We start from the raw sequence: 20,636 nt of genomic DNA on the forward strand, positions 1-20,636 counted from the left end.
GGGAAGCTCCAAAGTAAAAACTGGTTTTGTTAACATAAATGTTTCTGCCTTGCAAATAATGGTGATTTCCATCAACGATCTTGACACGCTAATTGCAGTTTTGAGAAATATTTTTCAATTTAAATAAAGTTAACAATTTGAAAAGTCAAAAAAAAAAAAAGAAGAATAAAGGGAAAGTGATCGAGAAGACAGATGACGTTGACCTTTGGTCTCCATGGATGCATACCTGTGCCCCACTAGCAGAAACACACGAAGACACATAAAATAGGCAATGAGTTTGGGTTTGAAGGGAAGAGTGACATCTCTTCTCCACCTCACATTTTCACAGGGGGATGTACTGTCTGCTTTCCTTTCGAGCTACCGAGTTTGCTAACGGCCCTGTGTTGCTGTGCGCTTAGCTTCTGGAAAACCCACACTGGGGTATGCCTGAGCAGAAAGCCTCAAGCTCCTGCCACTAAGTGGCTCTTTAGTGTTTTAAAAAGGGTTAGACAGCAAATGGGAAAATTACACTGATCGTGGAAACCTTCCTATTAAAATGTTAAAGAATCTCAAGGTGGCATTTATTATAATGTTGGTTTCCATTCTCTCTGTGCCTTCCTTTTGAGGCCCCCTGGCATTAGTACTCTAGGTCAAGTGGGACTGAAAACCCAGGCAGAACCAGCTCTGTGGAGAGAGCAGCGCTGTAGGGTTCGAAGCAGAGTTAAGACTTGAGCCCCTTCCCTCTGGTCTCTCTAACCTCTCTCTCCTCAGCCACTCTTCAGTCAAGTGGTAAGACATCTTATACTATCTGGGTTTTTGGGAGTAGTGAGCAGGACACTTAGTGGTCGGCTCTGATTGGTTGTGATTGCTGTGTACTGACTAGCTCATACCTAATCCTGTGTGTCCACTCTTGGAGCTGGAGGTGTGGCCAAACGTGGAGGCGGGAGAAGCTGAAAGGAGGTCAGTGGTGGGTGCTGGCCTGCCGCAAGAAATGTGTGTCCTAGGGGAGTCTCACTTCAACAAAAATTTGTTAGAGGTTTGTCTGGATCCTTGTGAGGTAGGAATGTGTGTGTTGCATTCAGTGATACCTTTCCAGAAAAGTGAGAGGGGAACAAAGAGGGCTTGGGTATTGAAGTCAAGGGGAGGTGATGTTTTCTCTCTGTCTCCATCTCTCCCTTTCTCCCTCTCCCTCTCTCTCTCCCTATTCCCCCCCTCTCCCCTCATCCCCCCTCCTCTCTCTCCCTTTCTCCCTCTCTCCCTCTCCCTCTCTTTCCCTATCCCTCTCCCTCTCTTTCCCTATCCCTCTCTCTCCCTATCCCCCCCCCCCCCCCGTGTGTGTGTGTGTGTGTGTAATTCAGCTCTTTGGCGGGAGTGTAAAGCACTGGTGTTTAGAGTGGTAGTTCAGTAATGTCAGCATCAAGGCAGCTTTTGGCTCTCTGAGACCTTCCTGAGCTGATCCACACTCTTTTTTTCTTTGTGGAATGTTTCAAACCCTGAGTACCATGTGGGGAGGAGACAGCCGTGCAGTTCTGAGGTCTTTGGTCCCTTGCACTTCAAACACAAACTTACTTCTTATTAGATATATGGCTGTGGGCAAAGTGACCTCTCTGGACCTCAGTTTCCTTACCTGGAAGACAGAACTGTAAGTGGCATTGCTTTACAGATTATTTAGACGTTGTACCCATGGGAGGTGGGGAGATGGTTTGGTCGGTAAGACACCTGCCATGAAAACATGGGAACCCGTGCTTGGATCCACAGCAGCGAAATTGAAAGCTAAGTGTGGGGCTGGAGAGATGGCTCAAGAGTTAAGAATACTCAATGCTCTTCCAGAGGACTGGGATTCAGTTTCCAGCACCCACATAGCACATCAAAGCTATATGTATCTCTACTTCCAGGGGATGCAATATCCTCTTCTGGCCTCCACTGGCATCAAGTGGGCACATAATGCACAGACAAACATGTAGGCAAATCACCCATATACAAGAAATAATATAATAGTAACAAGAAAAGCTAGTTGGCCAGTGTAGAGACGATTGGATTCCTGGCCAACCAATCTAGCTAATCAGTGAGCTCCAGGCTATGTGAAGAGAGATAGAAGAAGATAAAACACAAGCAGTATGCAAAGTGTCTACTCACCCACATACACGTGAGCACATACCACACACTCACACAAATGCAAGGAAAGGAAGTTGTATATGTGAACACACTTGTGAGTTGCTTAGCATCATTGGACACAAGTGCCGTTTCTAGGCCTACCGTTTCCAAGTTTCTCACATTCTCTCTCGATGATGCTTGATGGTCAGGTTCTCTGCACCCAGGATGGTTAGACTCCAGAGTCTGAAGATCTGAGAAGCACTAATCTGTTCTATTTCTAAAAATTCCTGCTTCTGCCTGGTGCACAGCTGGTAAAGGTCCTCTTTGGGAGAAGTGTGAGACTCCTGCTCTCTGCCCACTCTGCAGTACACTGCAGTGTCCCTCCTATTGTTGAGTGTCCTTTTCCATGCATGATGTGATGTGAGCTCTGCCCAGAATCGCCCCAAGTGTATCAACTTTTCACGGGTCTTCTCAGCTCTGTCTGATTAACATGCCTGTGGCAGAGGGTATTCTGTGTCTGAGGGTTGATTGTCTGAAATGCACTTTCTCTGGCTCGCAGTGTCAGAGCTGGTGTTTGAAGTACACATGAGCACCCTTACTGATGGCCTGATGTATTTGTGAGGGCTCTCCACAGAAACAGCAGCTTGCTCTCTCTCTCTCCCTCCCCCTCCCCCCTCTCTCTCCCTCTCTCCCTCTCTCCCTCTCTTTCTCCCTCCCCCCTCCCCCTTCTCTGTTTGTTTGAAAGAGGGAGGGTAAGAGAGGTGGGTCATATAAGAAGTTACTCATGAAGATTTGATGATATAGGCTCTGGTCTTTTTTTTTTTTTTTAAACTTTTTATTGATTCTTTGTGAATTTCACATCATGCACCTCAATCCCATTCATCTCCCTGTCCCTTCCACATTCATCCTCCAGCCTTGTAACCTCCCTGCAAAGCAAAGCAAAGCAAAACAAAACCTAAACATCTTGCCATGGAAGCTGGAGTGTGTGACACTGTGTCCCATAGTATACTCCTTTGTCCACACATCTTTCCTTGCAAATGTTCACTCAGTGCCATGAGTCACTGGTCTGGTTCGTACCCTACCAATACTGGATCCTCACCAAGACTCCTCTCAGATATCCTGTTGTTGCCCTGTGTCATGGAGATCCTGCAACTTTGGTTCTGTAGGACCATCCCCTTCACAACCTCCAGCAGCTCATCGATGTTGGGGTGGGCCAACTCACATCCTCGATCTGGGCCTGGGTGGTAGCTGAGTTAGTCAGCCCAGCAGCCCTCCTGAACCCAAGCCACTGCTTTGTTTGTCCAGGCAAGGTTCAGAGCCAGCTCTCCTGAATGCCAAAGCTAGTGAGGGGTGGGGTCAGTTCAGCTCAGGCCTTGGACATCAACATGGCCCCCAATCAGCCCAGATGACCAAATGTCTAAATGGCCTTTGGTGGTAACATGGGCCACAGATATCGACATAGACTCCTGAAGTACAGGCCCAGACATTACTATGACCTCAGTGCCAGGGCAGGTTATTCATATCAGGCTATCTCTCAGCACAATTGCATCTCCACTTCTGCCTCTCTGCATACTACACAAATCATTCTGCTTTTCTTTATCTCCCATCTCTCCACCACCTACTTACTCATTGTAGTGGCACCTAGCCCATCGGGTGGCAGGCCTCTTGCCTCAAGTGCATTGATGTTTTGCCTGTATTTATATCTGTGTGAGGGTGTCAGATGCCCTGGAACTGAAGTTACAGACGGTTGTGAGCTGTCTTGTGGATGCTGGGAATGGAATCCAGGTCTCCTGTAAGAGCAGCTAGTGCTCTTAACCACTGAGCAATCTTTCCAGCCCCTAGGTTCTGGTCCTAAAGCTGGCACACTTAAGTAGGTGAAGCAGCCATTGTTTGAGTATGATCTAGAGAGAGTAGATCTGGCAGGGTGGGGAACCGCACCACCATGAGGCAGAGGCAGGAGAATCTAAGTGTTTAGGAAAGTCTGGGATACATAACAAGGCTCCCACAAAAACCCCCAATAACAAAACAAATGAAGAACTCGCCTACCCCTGAACTGATGTCCAATGGGTAGGAAAACTTCTCTTTATTATTTGAGGGAAGTCAGAACTCAGGCCTTCACCTGAGTGGATGAGGCCTACCCACACTGAGGAGGGCAGTTAGCTTTATTTATTCTACCTACTTCAAATGTTAAGTCCATTCAGAAACACTCAGGCTAATGTGTGGCCATGTGTCTGGGTGCCCCTAATCCCACCATTTTGCACATAATGTTCTCAGTTTCCTCCTCAGTATCATCTTGGGGTTCATGATTCTTTTCTGAGTTTGCATCGTTGAGAATGCTGGTGTTAAAATGTCACAGGCCATGGAGGTGTTGAGGTTGGTGGTGTTTTCCTAAATTTTCCTTGGGTAAACATATAAGGCCTTTAATTTTAGCCTAGTAGCCTAATTTTCACAATATAAATAATTTTGAAGGAAAGCAAGTTAATAGGTGTTGGGGATGAGCCGTCAGAATGCAGAGCCTCTATATTCTGCCCCCTGGTCCCCAGAGTCAATACTTCATTTTGCTCCAGAGTCAATAACTAATGATTCTTGCCACATTTCACATATACACGGAAGTTTGTAGATCAGATTTTGTACTTTGCAGAGTTCATGATACAGGACAAGACAGACGGAGCAGTGACTCAGCCCAAAGCTACCTGGGTATACAGGTATCTTTATCAACTCTTCGGGTTCAGGGACATTGTCTTTAAACATTTCAGATGCATCTTCAGCCCAGGCCCACATCACAGTGAACAGGGAAGGGAGCCTCGCTGATTCTCTAAGCCAAGTGGACCCTCAAACAGCTGTGAGTCAGCTGGGGAACATGGGGGGTTGGCTTCCTGAGAAAGGTGTGTGGGTCTGCGTGGACTAACTTAGAGCTTCATTCCGAGGGCTTGGGGGAAGAGTGGCTTCCCTTGTGAGTTGGTCTTGGATGGCTTGTGGCATTCAGAACCATTGCTGAGCTTAAATTTCACCATCTGGTACTGGAGCTGCGTGGATGAGGAGTCATGTAGAACAGAATGCTAAGATTGTCTTCCTTTTGGTCAGGGAAGGTGCAGAGATAAGAGTTTTGTTGGAGAGAATATGGACTAGCAGTTCTGATATGGTTTTGTTTCTAAACAGAGTCTGCTTCCTGTTACTGATAAGATTGAGATGATATGAGGACACAGAGCTCCCTAAGGGTATTTAGTATGAAGTACTGTTAAGTACTTAGTAGTACTTAACACTGGTAGTTAGCAGTGTTAAGTACTATTAAGATTGTTAATGCAGGGCTGGCGAGATGGCTCAGCGGGTAAGAGTACTACTGACTGCTCTTCTGAAGGTTCTGAGTTTGGATCCCAGCAACCATGTGGTGGCTCACAACCACCTGTAATGATATCTGACGCCCTCTTCTGATGTGTCTGAAGACAGCTACAGTGTATTGCGCTGGAGCGAGGGGGCCAGAGCATGCTGGGAGGTCCTGAGTTCAATTCCCAGCAGCCACATGATGGCTCACGGCCATCTGTACAACTACAGTGTACTCATACACATAAAAAAATACATCTTTAAAAAAAAAGAAGATTGTTAATGCAGTTGTATAAGCACCCTTTAGTGTTTACTTTTTTTTTTTTTTCCAGCTAAACTAAACTACTGAGGGTCAGCCCCATTGTACCTTTAGAGCAGAAGTTGTCCACCAGTGGGGTCATGGCTTGTTTGGGGATGCGTGTCAAGTGACCCTTTCACAGGGGTCGGGTTGCATATCAGACATCCTGCGTATCAGATATTTATATTATTATGATTCATAGCATTAGCAACATTACAGTTATGAAGCAGCGATGAAAATGTTACGGTTGGGGGTCACCACACCACGAGGCACTGTATTAGAGGGTCACAGCACTGGGAAGGCTGAGAAGCACTGCCTTAGAGGGATATGGCTCAGAGTCTTCCCTTGTGCCTGGCTGCCTTGATAGCGGGACTTCTGATCGAGTAGGCTCTACCTACCTCCATCTACTCTGAATTAAGGTCTTAGGTAGGACAGGCTAATCTCCAATTTGTGTAGCCAAGGCTGGCCTGGAAATCCCAATCCATGTGCCTCTGCCTCCCGAGTGTCAGGATTACAAGGTGTGTGGCACTGTACTGGCTGGAGCAGCCTTTTTGTAGGCTGTCATGATGATATCCTGGCTGCTTTGAGTACCTTGAAGAAATTGCAATCCGGCTGCAAGGAAGGTGCTGCCGAAGCCATAGAGCTCCAGTTCAGGAGGCCTTCCTCCAGCCAAGACCATTCTGGGCAATGTGCATCATGGTTGAAGGCTCCAGCCCAGGCAAGCCAATCCTGGATGGACTCTGGATACTGCTGCTCACCCTGCAGCTATTCTCAACCAGGGTAGGAGGGAAAAGCTCCCTTCAGCCATTTTACCAGAATTCCTTATGTGTACAAACATGCCATACTTTCTTCTGGCTGTATAAACAGGCGATTTCCCACTGTTTTTTTTTTTTTTTTTGGGGGGGGTGTAGTCTGAGAGTTTTCTCCTGTATGCCCACATACATTAGAACCTTAGGCCCAAGAAAGGCTTGTCTCAAATGGTCTTGTATTACCTATCTGTAATATATGTCATGGCTAGAGTGGGCTGGGCTGGTTTAACCTACTTATCCAGAGGCAGCAAGAAGACAGTCATGGAATTCCAGGGGCTGGCCTGAGGCAGACACTGTAGAAAGCCGAGGCTACTGAAGGTGAGAGGATCTGAAGCCTGAAAACTCTTATTTCCTTGAGAGCTGTCCCTGGTTAAAAGCTGAAGGTCCCATCACCTCTACTCTAGAGTGGTAGCAGGAACTGCTGGATATAAGGCTGCTGCCAATCAATGCTCAGAGCACCTGCATCTATAAGTCTGTGGCTTTGGATGCCTAGAGCCATAAATCTCTAGTTCTGCGGGGGTAGGGTGAGGTGGGGGGAGAGCTACAAGCTAGTGGGTTTGTAAGCTCCGCCTACAAGCCTCTGGTACTCAAGGAGTTATTTGTGGCAAGATGGCCAGTTGTGTCCCTTTGGTTAAGTGTCTTGCTACCAGGATTGACACCTGGACTATTCTTCATCCTAATTTTGAGATCTAGGTAGTCCCACCGCCCCTGTGTGTGAGGACAGCCCAGGGGAGAAATTACTCTGCAACAAGGCTTCAGATTTTGTTGCTGGCTTCTTATTTGTCATGGTCTTCTCTCTGTTTGTGCTCTTACAAGGCATCTTGGGAGGAGGAAACATGGAAAAATGCCCACCCGTTCAGCTCAGATAGGGCCTCAGCAACAGACCAAAAGCTATGATTTCATGCTAGTCTACCTTAGTGACCAGTGAGTTATGTATAGAGATATGGGTAACTTAGAGGCAGCTTGTCTTAGTTAGGGTTTCCATTGCTGTAAAAAGACACATGACCACAACAACTCTTATACAAGAAAATATTTCATTGAGGTTGGCTTACAGTTTCAGAGGTTTAGTCTATCATCATCATGGTGGGAAACCTGGGAGCATGCAAGCAGACATGGTGCTGGAGAAGCTGAGAGTTCTACACCTTGATCCAAAGGCAGGAAGAAGAGACTGGGTGCCATACTGGGTGTAGGTTGAGCATAAGAGATCTCAAAACCCAACCTGACAGTGACCCACTTCTTTCAACAAGGCCACACCTCCTCCAACAAGACCACACCTCCTAATAGTGTCACTCCCTATGGCCAAGCATCCAAACACATCATCTATGGGGGCCAAACCTATCCAAATCACCACCCAGCTGCACCACGGAAGGGCCCATTCCATTATGCACAACTGGTGTTCCCTACAGCTTGTAAGCATAACAGCACAGAAGTCTCCCCTACCTCCAGCAATTGTTCAACGCTTGTGTAATTTTGGGTGGGAGCCTCTGGAATCTTCTAACTCCTCTTGCAGCTTGCGGGTTTTCTGAGCCTTTCCTCCTTTCCTCCTTGAGAAATGTTTCAGTCTGGAGGAAACAGCTTCATATCTGAAAGGCCTGGAAGAACAGACTCTATAGATCATACAGGTTGATTTATGCTAGAGACACGGTGCTGACATTTGTTAGGTAAATGGTATGGCGGTTTGGTAAATTCTGGCTTTGGTAGCTTATAGTCGGTAAGCCAAGAGCATGTTGCCGTTCATAAGACATTTTGGAGGACCTAAAAGTGAGGTTGTTTTGATGCTTCATGAGAACTTGAGACAGTTTCTCTTGGTAAGAGGTAAAAAGACCTGCTGCTGTCTTTGACGAGTGGTCTCTGGAACAGCTTGCCATCTGCAGGAAGGCTCTTCAGTGCCCCACTTACGGAGTTTTAGATTGGCTGCTTTTTCATAGAGAGCATCTGGTTTTCTTCAGAGGAGTCTGACAGAGAATACAAAGCAATTGAGACCAGATCTAGGATCACAGAGGGACAGGCTCAGAGAACATCAGTGGTCATCAGAAGAGGCCTTTCCTGGGGTGGCATTGTGTGTTTTTCAGACACCCCCCTGAGAAGTATTGCAGTTCCCATGCAGGGAGTCATATGCTAGGGGCTTGTGTCAGCTCGTTTCCTGTAGCCCACAGTCTGCATCATGGAAACAATACCGATCTATTTTCACAAGTCCTGATCTTAGGAGAGAGAGGCTAGAGCATGTGTGGCTTGTACATGTCGTCATCAACTCGAGATGACTTCTGCCAAGAGTCTCCTGTCTCCAGGCTTGCCAAGGGCATCAGCCACCTAGCGACTATCCCTTACCTTCAAGGAAGACTGCTCCTGTCCCACTTGATCTATGAGGAGACTGAGGGAACCTCACTTGTGTAGAACTTGGCTGGGCTTTGACCCAGATCCCATTGGGCGGCACTCTAGCCAGGCTGCCCTTATCTTGTTCACCAGACATTGTTTTGCAAGCTTTTTATCTTACTGAGCTGCTGCATTTGTATATTATCTCTCTCAGTTATTGAGCTGTTGGTGCTCCCGTGGCTCTGCTTCAGGAAGATGGGGAGAATTAGGAAGTTGATAACTCACTCAGTCCTGTGGCCACCTGGGGTTCCCATCCGTATGTATGTATGTATGTATGTATGTATGTATGTATGTATGTATCTGTGGAGTATGTGTGTGTACACATGTGTGTGTGTGCACATGTGTGCATGTGCGTGCATGTGTGTATGTGTGTGTATTCACATTTGTGTGCATGTGTGCATGTGGTGTGTGTGTGCATGTGTGTTTGTGCATTTGCCTGCATGTGTGTATGTGTGCACATTTATGTGCATGTGTGCATGTAGTGTGTGTATGTGTGTGCTTGCATGAGTGTCTCATGTGGGTTCTTCCTTGATTGCTTTCTAGTTTATGAAGCAGAGTTTGTTGCTGGTCTGGAAGCTTGCCTATTGTGCCTGTCTAGCCGTCCCCTGTTTCTGTTTCCTGAGTGTTATAATTACAGAAGGGCCATTATACCTATCTAACATTGGCTCTTTCTCTTGGGGCCGAGGATGAGTGCTGGAGATTCAAACTCCAGTCTTCCGTGCTTGCACAGCATGTGCTTTACCTTGAGTCATCTCTCCAGCCCTCAGCTTCTGGGTACCAATTCTTCCGGGTACAGCTGCAGCATCCTGGCTGCAGGTGGTGGCAAACTTTATCTCCAGATGTCAGGAAGTGAAGTGAACTTGCCACAAATTCTTCTATCTATATGGAGGCTTGGCCTCATCAGCATCTTTCCCAGGCATGGTCTCCTGAATGTGCTTCTCCTCCTCTAGGTTGGGAAAGAGGTTGAAGAAGACCCGCAAGTATGACATCATCACCACCCCTGCTGAACGTGTGGAAATGGCCCCACTGAATGAGGAGGACGATGAGGATGAGGACGCTACAGTATTTGACATCAAATACAGGTGTGCTGGGGACAGAGGCTTCCTCCTGGGCTGTATGATAGGGTGGTTTGGCCACAGCATCCTTGAGCTCTTGTTCTCATGTGCCTACCACAGTGGGACCTTGTTCTCATCACTATCGTGGTAGCAGCACTCAGGAATCCAGTTTCTGCTTTAGTTCCTGCCCCGGCTTCCCTAAATAATGAACCATATGCTGTGAGATGACGGAAATCCTTTCCTCCTCCAGGAGGAAATAAGTAAATAAGTAAGTGCTTATTTGAGGGTGGTGGTGGGGAATAAAAAGAAAAAAGCCCCCATTATTTTGGTTGCTTTCTGTCACATTAGTTTTAGACATGAGTTTGTTAATGCTTTACATTTAAATTTTATTTACTGTGTGTGTGTATGTATGAAAGGTTTCTCTATAGTCCTGGCTGTCCTGGAACTTCCTTTGTACACCAGGATGGCCTTGAACTCAGAGGTCCTCCTGCTTCTGCCTCCCAGTGGCTAGGATTTAAGGTGTATACCAACACACCTGGAACATTTGAATTTTATAAAGAATAGCCAGACACCAAATATAGCAAAATCGACTAGCAATATTCAGTTATATCATACAGTAATACATATGTAGCTTTATTAATGATTGTATTGGTTTTATCGCTAAGCCACTTTGTTTCACTTTTGGTACATAGAAACAAAATATAGCATGAGAAAATTATGTCACTTTAAAAGGTATTCCCATTGTGTGTGTGTGTGTGTGTGTGTGTGTGTGTGCATACATGTGTCAGTAGTACATGAGCATGGAGGTCAGAGGACAATTTTGTAGAGAGTTTGTTTTCTCCATACATCTTACATGAGTTTTATGGGTCAAACTCAGGCCACCAGACATGAATAGCAAGCTCCTCTACCAGACTGTCTTGCAGTCCTCACATTTATTTATTATTTGTTTGTTTGTTTGAGGCAGGATTTCAGAACCTGGCCTAGGAATTTCCTGTGTATAAACTCATGGCACTTTTCTTGCCTTGGTCTCCTGAGTGTTGGAATTACACATGTGCACCACCATACTATACTTTAAGCTTTCATTATTATTCACAATAAAAAGGGTCTGTGCCCTCCTACAGGCATGTGGCGTTTTATGCAGCACAGAACCTTATGGAGTGGATCAGTTGTATTACTGATGTGCGTGTGTGTGTGTGTGTGTGTGTGTGTGTGTGTGTGTGTGTGTGTGTGTACATACAGATGTATGCATGCATGTATGTGTGCCTGCACACAAGAGTTGATTCCCTCCTTCCACCATGTGGATCCTGGGAATCAAACTCAGTTTGTCAGGGTTGGCAGCCAGTGTCTGTACCCAGTGAGCCATCTTGCCAACTCCTGTACTCTCTTGATTCAGAGCTACTACTAGAATCTTATTCATACTAGGTGTGGTTGTTACTATTGATTATTAACTGGACAAGATCTAGAATCATCTAGCATACAAATCTCTTATCCAGTCTGTGAGTGAGTTTCTAGATGGAATTCCAAGGGAAGACCTACCATAAATGTGCTCAGTATCATTTCATGGGCAAGGGGTACTGGACTGGATAACAAGGAGGACGTGAGCTGGGTACCAGCATTCACCTCTCTTTGCTTCCTGCCTGGGACCAGGTGCCTTATGGTCCTACTGCTACGTTATCTCTGGCATGATGGACTGTACCCCAAAATGGTGAACCAGAGCAACTCTTTCTTCCTTAGGTCACTGTCTCAGTCAGGGTTTCTATTGCTGTGATCAAACAACCTGGAGGAGGAAAGGGTTTCCGTCATCTCACAGCAGATGGTTCATTATTTAGGGAAGCCGGGGCAGGAACTAAAGCAGAAACTGTGGAGGAATTGTTGCTCAATGGCTTGCTCTTCATGGTTTGCTTAGCTTGCTTTCTTATAGCACTCAAAACTACCAGCTCAGAGGTGACACTTTCTGCAGTGAGCTGGGCCCCATTGTATCGATCAGTGACCATTCAGGAGGATGAGCCACAGGCTTGCCCAAAGGCCAGTTTGGTGTGCACATCTCCTCAAATGAGAGTCCTCTCTTCCCAAATGACTCTAGCTTGTGTCAAGATGACATAACACTAGCCAGCATAGTTGCTTTTGCTAAGTATTTTCTCATAATCACAATTAAGAGGAAGTAGCTAGTACACTGGGTGATCGAATTGATTCTGTGAGAGATGTGATAGGATGGTCTTTTATAAATTCTATTTTATTTGTGATTAAATAAGAAAAGTCCCTAATCTGGGTGTGGAAGCCCAGCCTGTTGTTCCAACACTCAGGAGGCTGAAGCAGGTGGTTGGTATTTATTTATTTATTTATATTTTTTAATTTTTTTAATTCGGTCTAGAACATAAGATGGGAAGGCGTAATGAGATCTGACACCCTCTTTTGGTGTGTCTGAAGACAGATACAGTGTACTTATTTATAATAATAAATAAATCTTTGGGCTGGAAAGAGCAGAGGCCCTGAATTCAATTCCCAGCAACACTGTTAACATCTTCTCTTAGGAGTTCTCTGGAAGGCTGAATTCCAGGAACTAGGCTTCTCCATGCCCAGGGAAACCCTATAGTGTGTGAGAGAGATGCCAGTAAGGAGAAAGTAGAATATGAACTGGCGGAATGAGGTTGTGTGTGATTTGCTGTAGAGCCCAACAAGTGGATGGTAGAGTGAGGGATCTAATCGACCACCCCCTGGATTTACTCCAGCACAATGTAGCCTAAAAGACGTCCACACTTGTCTCAGTTCTTCAAAGTGGAACACGTTTCCTTTTTGGGCTGATTGTCATTCCTGGATTGGCACGGCTGCTAGCTCTGGAACTTATCAAGCACTGAAAGCAGCGGATAAAGTGAGGCACTTGGGAGCTGTTCAAGTACTAGAAATACTTCTGGTTTCCGAAGGGACAAGTTTCCTCCAAGGCTTGCTGCAAGAGTGAGAACCAAGGATGAGAGTAACCAGGAACCCATGTAGTGACAATCCACAGGCACCCCCAAGCCCTGGGGCTGGCAGAGCAGTGGCATGGGGCCCCTTGGCATTGGTGTAGGATCTGAGTTTGCTCCATCCAGTTCCTTGGTGTTCTCCATTTCTTCTAGTCTAGGCAGAAAATCAGGACCCAGCAAATCCACTTGTATGAATCCTGTACTTTAAGCTATCGGCAATAGTGAGCCTGAGTCCCACAGGCTCTGTCTTCACACTGGCTTTTCTTGTTTGTTTTTTGTTTTTTTGTTTTTCAAGACAGGATTTCTCTGTGTAGCCCTGGCTGTCCTGGAACTCACTCTGTAGACCAGGCTGGCCTCAAACTCAGAAATCCACCTACCTCTGCCTCTCAAGTGCTGGGATTAAAGGTGTGTGCCACCACTGCCCAGTAGTTTGTTTTTTTGTTTTTGTTAGCCTGGCTCTTCTTTGTTGTCACTTTTGGGACAACTATAAAACCTGGTTCCTGTTTAAACTGTGGTCACTTTATTTGTGACCTTATCTCTGGTAGCCTTATTTCATTTAAACATTACTTGTGTAGGTGTGCGCACACGTATGTGTATGAGCATGTATACTGTGGAGGTGGTTTGGCAACTTGCAGGAGTCAGCTCTCTAACTCTACTATGTGGGTCTGTTTGGTTTGAATGAGCATGACCCCCCATATATGTGAATCCTTGGTCGCCAGTTGGTGGAACAGCTTGGGAAGGTTGAGGAGGTGTGCCATGGGGGGAGGGTCAGCTTTGAGATCACCAGACCCAGCCAGCTTTCTTCCTGCCTCTGTCTATGGATCAGAAGGGATGGGAGCAGCCTTGTTATCTTATAGCCTCTGGTCGATATCTGACTACTGAGCTGAGTTTGCTGGTGTGTTTTACTGTATGGAGTTCCCCCTTCATCTCTGAGTGTTCGTTACCTTTGAATTTTCTTTATTTCTCTAGCTCTGTTAGGCAGGGCGTACCTTCACTTTCACCTATTAAGGTGGTAAATCTGTATTTATTAAATTTCTAATATATAACCAGTTAAGGATTCTGGAGAGTGAGACAGCTTGGTCACGTGTCATCTCTCTGCATCAACTGTCTTATCCAAGGCTTTCCTTCTCTCTAGGGAGTGGTGACTGCTTGGTTGTTTTTCTGTCTCATTATTAGTCTGCCAGGCTTTGCTAAAACTTATGCTGGCCTCATAAAGTGAGTAGAGCGTGCTTCCTTATTTTCCTTCTCTGGACTAGTTTGGATCAGATTGGAATCATTAGTTTTCTAGTGTTTAGTAGAGCATATCAAAAAACTGCCTGGACCTGAGCAGTCTGGGTGGAGTTTTTAGGGTCAGTGACATTCACTTCCTTGAATAGTTCTTAAAATATTCAGTGTTTACTTCTTCCTGGGTCAGTTTTGATCAGAAGTAGTTTTAGGGCATCTTTTCTATTCCCTTTAAAGTTTACAAACCTGTTGTTCCCAACATTTTTCTTTAATCTTGTAAACATTCGTAATATGAGTAGCTGTGGTCTTTCTTTTCCTCTTTGAAAGACAGGGTCTTTGTGTAGTCCTGGCTGGCCTGGAACTTAAGTAGACTAGGCTGGCCTTGAACTCACAGAGATCCACCTGTCTCTTCCCAAATGCTGGGATTACTTAATCCCTTGGTGTGTGCTACCATACCTCCCTCTCTTGTATTTTTTTTTTTTTTTTCCGAGACAGGGTTTCTCTGTGTGGAACTCACTCTGTAGACCAGGCTGGCCTAGAACTTAGAAATCCGCCTGCCTCTGCCTCCCAAGTGCAGGGATTAAAGACATGTGCCACCACCGCCTGGCTCTTGTATTCTTAATACTATTTTTTTGCCCTACCCCCACCCCCCCTTGCTCAGTCTTGCAAGGAGTTTCACTTTGTCACTCTGCTCATGGAATCATCCTTGGGCCTCTCTGATCGCCTTGGTGATGATCGGTTTTCAGTTGGTGTCTGTATCTGGTCCCTCAGCTTTCTTGGCGCACATTCCATTCCTGCCACTTCGTCCCCTGAGTGCACAGCCCCTTCCATCATTGTCAGCCTCTCTTGCCGGAGTCAGCATCTGTTCTGTGGTAGCCTGTGTCAGAGCCTCCCGCAGGCGTTCAGGACCGCTGCCGGGTCCTGCTTGCACCGCCACCCCTCAGTGTCCCTGAAGAACTGAACTTTGGAGAGCTCTCCAGGGAAGCTCCTGCTGGTGGTGGTTGAAAGGAGGATGTGAATGAACTTGGAGGCGAGTCAGTCAGACACAAGGCCACTCTGGTCCACAGAAGACTGACTGCGGTGAGGCGCAGAGGCTTTCCCTAATGTACAGGTGTGTAGCAACTAAAGATGAGAGAGCAGGGTTGGGAGTTTGGGGGGGGGGGGATGAGATTGCTGTCATGTCTGTCATCTCACTACTTAGCAGTAGTCACTCGAGAGTGTGCAAGTACACATCTGTGGGTGTTGCTTTCTCTGTTGAAATGGGCCCCAAATTACAAAGGCCCATTTATGGCACTCTCTCCCCCGAATGTCATATTGTGAACAGCTTTTTTTTTTTTTTCAATGTCAGTATGAAAGAATCTTTTTTTTGAAGGTCACCTTTCATTCCCGTGCACTGTTTTTGAGGCCTTGTCTTGCACGCTGATAACCTATTCACAGAGTCTTGGTTTCCTGTCCACCAAATGTTTCTGGTTCCCCCCAGGAAGCACAAGGACGAGAAACTGGATGTGTGTGATTCATGGCTTTGGGTTATTTTATGATGGAGTGGGAAGAGGAACATTGTGCTTGGCACCAGGGTTGCGAGGTGGGTCCCATGCCACTTATTGGACATGGAACTTTCTGGTTATACCTCGTGAGTTGGAACCCGTGTGGATCAGCCAGGCTTGTTTCCAGTCAGGTAGAGAGGGTAGAGGAGACATCACAGGTTAGGAAGACTCCTGTGTACAGCACCCTCAACCACAATGCTGGGGATGAAACCTAAAAGCTCAGGCATGCTAGCCAAGCACTCTGCTGCTGAGCTCTGACCCCAGCTCAACAGCCTTCACCACCTTTGTATGTTTTATACAGCCAGGATGCTTTTGGTTTGGGGAAAATAACTGCACGGAGCACAGAGAGCCCTGGAGTTTTGGAACCGTTCCATATTTTGGGGAGGCATTTGAATTCCACTTGTGCTTTGAGCTTGGTTGGCTTGGTGCACAGTTGCAGTCAGCGTTTTGGGCCTATGCAAACCCCTAGTTTATCACAGGAGACTTTTGTTCCCTCTAGGCATCCCTGGAGGACAGGTACACATGCTTGTATGGCAGGTAGCCTGCCAGCTGTGTTGAGTGCAGCCCAAGGTGCCCAGCTGCTGGGAAAAGCAACCAGGATACCCGGCTGCTGCTGTTCGTGCCAGGCCCGCATCTTGCTGAGATGTGGAGACAGCGTGGCCCCTCTAGGGTGTGGACTGGCATTCTCAGCAGGCTTGTTTGCCCCTCTTTTGTGGCTAGAGCTTCCTGTAGGAGTATTAGATACCAATGACATCAACATAGCATGGGAGACTGTGCCTATTTTAGTCTCTTGAGCAGTCAGGCCGCTGGAGAGTAGGTTTGAAGTAGAAGTAGAGTTGACCCCCTCATCTGAGGTTGAGGTCCAGACTCTTGAGTGCTTCTTAATTGAAGGTTAAATGGCTTTCCAGTGGCAACATCTTATGGCTGATTTTCCTTGCTAAGGAGCTTAGGATGGGTAGGTTCAGGGGGCTCCTCTGCCTGCCTCATGTTCCCCAGGGTTTAGCTTTGCTGTGAAAGCAGATGGGGTGCTCTGGTTCCTCTCTGCTCTGCAGCACTCCTGTGGCTGTTTATTCCTACAGCTATTGGGGTTGGGTATAAAGAGCTCATGGGGTGAAGGTACAGGACCTTCTAGAGGTTTTGTATAGGTACTTCTGTGACACTTGTGAGATGAGGGGTCACCTGGGCAACTGAACTTAAACACCCAGGCAGGTGACAGTGCCACACGTTGGTTGTTCAGAGTGTATCCCTGTGCTATCATGGTTTTCACCCATCAGCTCTTCCTGGGCTTGGCAGGCCACTGTCACTGGCTGTCATTTGGGGGCACTGTGGACATTTGTTTTGGTGTAGCTGTAGAGATTGGCTCTGATTGTTCTCTGACACCATCAACAGTCTTTAAATATGTTTTTGTTTTTCAAGTGTGATTATGTAAGGTCCACAGTCTCATACTAATGGAGGAAGTAGCTTTAAAGGGTCTATTCCCCCCCATCCCCCGCCGCCTCCTAAGCTCCTTCTGTGCAGCTGTAAACTTTTACCCATGGTAAAAAAAAAATATTTTACCCCTGGCATTGTCAGCCTTGTGTTAGAGCTGGAGTTCTAGATGCACAGGCTCATACATGGATCCTGCCTGTTTAGCCAGTCTTAGGAGACAGTAATCATATGCTTACATAGGCCCAACTCATCAAACTATGGCCAGCGTGCCAATTTTTTTTTTTTTTGCACTCACCAGGTCTAAATTACTATACCAAAACACCCAAGACAACATGAGCCAGGGAACAAAGGGGAGATTGAATCCATTAATTCCCACTCATGACCTGGAGGCCTTCAATCAGGCCTCACCTCTGAAAGATTCTGCTACCCCATGACAGCGCCAATCATGCTAATTCAGTGGGCAGAGGAGAGGCACTATGGATCCCAGATGGTAACAGGAGCTCTGAGTGTAAGTTCTACCTTTTCACGTGTGCCCGGTCTCAGCTGCTCAGCCCAGACTTAACGCAGTCTTCTTGCCTTCCCCGCCCAACTGCTGGGATTATAGGTCTGCACCAGCAAGCCCAACTCTGATTTCTACATTTTAATGTTTGAAAAAAAGAGCCAAAAGGACAACATTATTTCAGGATATATAAAAGTTGATTGCAACTCAGATTTCAGTCCCTGTACATAAAGTTTGAACACAGCCATCCTCAGATGTCCTGTGCTGTGTTTGGCTGCCTTTTTTTTTTTTCTTTTTGTCATGACAACAGCGTTCATAGTTGACACAGACTGCAGGATCTACAAGGTTTAAAATAGTTACCTTTGGATGCTTTGGCCTGAAAACCTGTAGGGCTAGGAAAGAGGGATTTGAAGGGAAAAAGAGCATGTGCTCTAAGAAGGGTGGGGCTGTGTGTGGAGGAGGCAGGGGGTCCCCGGAGTCTTCTGTGTGATCCAGAGGACAGTTACATGGAAGAGTGGCATATACCTTTCAGACAGCACATTTTTCAAAAGCCTTATGGGTGAGGAGCAAGAGCTGTAGATGGACAAGACTGCTCACACAGCAGGAATGGGAAAGGGACAGAGTGTGACAGTGTGGCCCATGGGATGGGAACTGCCACGGTGGAGTCCGATGGCGTCCGTGCTCTGGCAGAAGTGATGATTGTCGTCCTTCCTTCTCTTTCAGGTAAAACTTCCCTGGCTTGTCAGCGTCCTATGGGGAAGCTGGTCAGCTGCAGCCCGGGCTGTCAAGGTCTGGGAGCCGACTCTCACCTGAGGTGTTGAAACCCAAACCAATGTTATTTATGGAACTCTGGCTTTACCCTACAAGTCCAGCATCTGCCTGGAATGTCACCGTCATGCTCGTTCTCAGCCGCCAGATGAGAGTTAACCTTGGCTACCCTCGGATGCCCCTTTGAAATGCTCTTTCCACCCTTGTCTTGAGGGGTTTTCTGCCTTCCTCAGAAATGAAGATGGGAACATCGATTTCAAAGAATTTTCTAGAACAACTGTAGATAATAGTAAAGCTACAATTAGGAGATCGAATTTTAAAAAGCTGGGCTGGGGAGATAGCTAATGGGGTGATAACCTGATTACCTCACAAGTAGGGGGCACAAGTTTGGTCTCTAGTGCTCATGTTAAAGGAAAATTAGTATGGTGGCCCAGCATGGGGAGACAGGTAGGCTGGTTGACTGCTCAGCCAGCCTAGCCTAGTGAGCAAGTTCCAGTGAAACATTTGTTGCCTCCAGAGGAATAATGGCCAAGGTTCATTTCTGGCCTCTATATATGTGTAGATTTGCCAACACACACACCTCAAAGGCCTGAAGGACCTTCAGATGTACCTGGGAGAATCCTGACATTTTGTTCTCCCAAATCATTTCAGCTTCTTCAGGTCTGGCTTTATTTAGGAGAGAGTTGTATGATATTCAGAATGGATGTATAAGTTCCCTATCCTATCTATCTACCCTGTCTAAGAGATTTCCCACAATAGGCCACAGAAGAATTTCAAATTATCAGGGATCAGTGCGTGGATGGGTGTGTACGCCTATCAAATAATTTCTCTTCTCGTGGGAATGGAAAGTGCCAGGCAGCTCTCAGTGATTTCCTTGTGTGCTGTAAAAACATTTCTCTGTCCCGCCTCAGTGCTGTGGTGTCTGTCTTAGGAATGTATTGCTAAGAAATCACTGTGGCAATTTAAATGAATGTTAGTTTGTCTGGAAGAGGAGGAGGAAGAGGAGGAAGGGGAAGAGGAAGAGGAAAGGACGCTGTTAAGGACTCTGTTGGAAGTTAGTCCAGGCTAGGTTGGACTGAACTAGACTGGAAATTCTCCAGGGCTCCCCACTGTTCCTGAGGAGATCAGGCGGGCACCTATCCTGGGATCTGGATTCCAGGGAGGCCCGGAGGAAACAGGCCCTGGCCTCAGTACTCAGGTTAATGGAGTCTCCCCACTTGCTGTAGCTGGAATGCTTCCGTGCAAATCTACTAGCAATGCCTTTGGGACCCTGGGAGTGAGTCACGTCTGGGAAGGTGACCCTTGTTATCTCATTTCCTTTTCATCTTTGTCCTGGGGCTTGTGTATTTTTGCCTGTCTAATGCCCTGCTCCATTGCTCTGGGTGAAAACTTGTACCTTGGCCAGCTCCACCACATTGTCAGGCTCCCCAGTTCCTGACTGGGGTTGTGGTGGTGGCTGTAGGTGGGAAGGTCCACCCTGGCTCTGGCACTAAGTCTTTCAGGCCTAAGCCAGCGTGAGGTGTGCTGTGCTCCTGGGATCCTTTTATTTCACTTTTTCGGTTGGCTTCTCTCCTCCTTCTGCCATTAGCCAGAGGGGTGGGTTTCCAAACAGAGTGAGTGACTCTCTCTCCTCTCATCATGGACTGAAGCACAGTGGTGACTCTAGGAAGCTGGCCACCTCAAAGCTGTACACCCTCTCGGCCTCGGAGCTGGGAACTCAAGGGTTCCAGAACTGCAGCTGAACCATCTGGAAAAGCTGGATTCTCCACTCTCCTGCCTTATGTGTGAACACCACAGATCCGGCCGGCAGCCACTCATCACTGACTGGCAGGAGTGGTGGGACAGTGACCTTCCAAATCCTTGATGAAACTTCAACACCATAGGCACTTAAATAAAGATCCTTTAAAGCAAACAAAAAGTAACCTTTAGATTGAGTCACAAGAGTGCTGGGTTTGGATATTTTCTGATGGAGTGTGTGCGATGACTCACTGAGCACATGTTCACCTTAGGAACAGCTTACATGGGGTGAGCTGGGTTTCTGGAGAAGGGGTTTGTCTGTGTCCTTGTGATTTAGAAAGAGGCATATGAATGGGATGGGGCCAGGGAGACATACCACCCCTGCCCCCATGCACACTGTTTCAGGTTGGGAAGCATTGAGTCCCCATTTGTTTGGAGACTCTTGAAGGTGTCCAGAGAATGCAGAGCCCATCATGTCAAATCTGCTTATCCTTGCCTCATACCTCTTTCAGTATAAGATTTCTGTGATAGCCAGGTGTGGTGGCAC

At 46.8% G+C, this 20,636-nt stretch overlaps 1 protein-coding gene and 1 long non-coding RNA gene across 11 annotated transcripts in view; one reads left to right on the forward strand and one right to left on the reverse strand.

Moving 5' to 3' along the window:
• Nucleotides 1–20,636, forward strand: part of Fam174b (family with sequence similarity 174 member B) — a 103,437-nt gene that overhangs the window by 22,291 nt on the left and 60,510 nt on the right. For 6 of the 7 annotated variants that reach the window (XR_004123149.1, XR_004123151.1, XR_004123148.1 and 3 more), the window contains exon 2: nucleotides 9,825–9,956. Coding sequence is in view for 3 of the 7 variants with exons in the window: in XM_031386993.1 (XP_031242853.1) it covers nucleotides 9,825–9,956 (132 nt within the window). In the remaining 4 variants the exon portion in view is untranslated. Of the gene's footprint in view, nucleotides 1–9,824; nucleotides 9,957–18,307; nucleotides 20,279–20,636 lie in introns of those variants that run through there. The other variant, XM_031386995.1, reaches the window with a different exon arrangement.
• Nucleotides 17,711–20,636, reverse strand: part of LOC116102400 — a 44,125-nt gene continuing 41,199 nt past the window's right edge. For all 4 annotated transcript variants that reach the window (XR_004123156.1, XR_004123157.1, XR_004123155.1 and 1 more), the window contains one exon: nucleotides 17,711–20,252. This is a non-coding gene — a long non-coding RNA (uncharacterized LOC116102400). The remainder of the gene's footprint in view (nucleotides 20,253–20,636) is intronic.

The sequence above is a fragment of the Mastomys coucha genome, unplaced genomic scaffold, assembly GCF_008632895.1.
Source record: "Mastomys coucha isolate ucsf_1 unplaced genomic scaffold, UCSF_Mcou_1 pScaffold21, whole genome shotgun sequence".
NCBI lineage: Eukaryota > Metazoa > Chordata > Mammalia > Rodentia > Muridae > Mastomys > Mastomys coucha.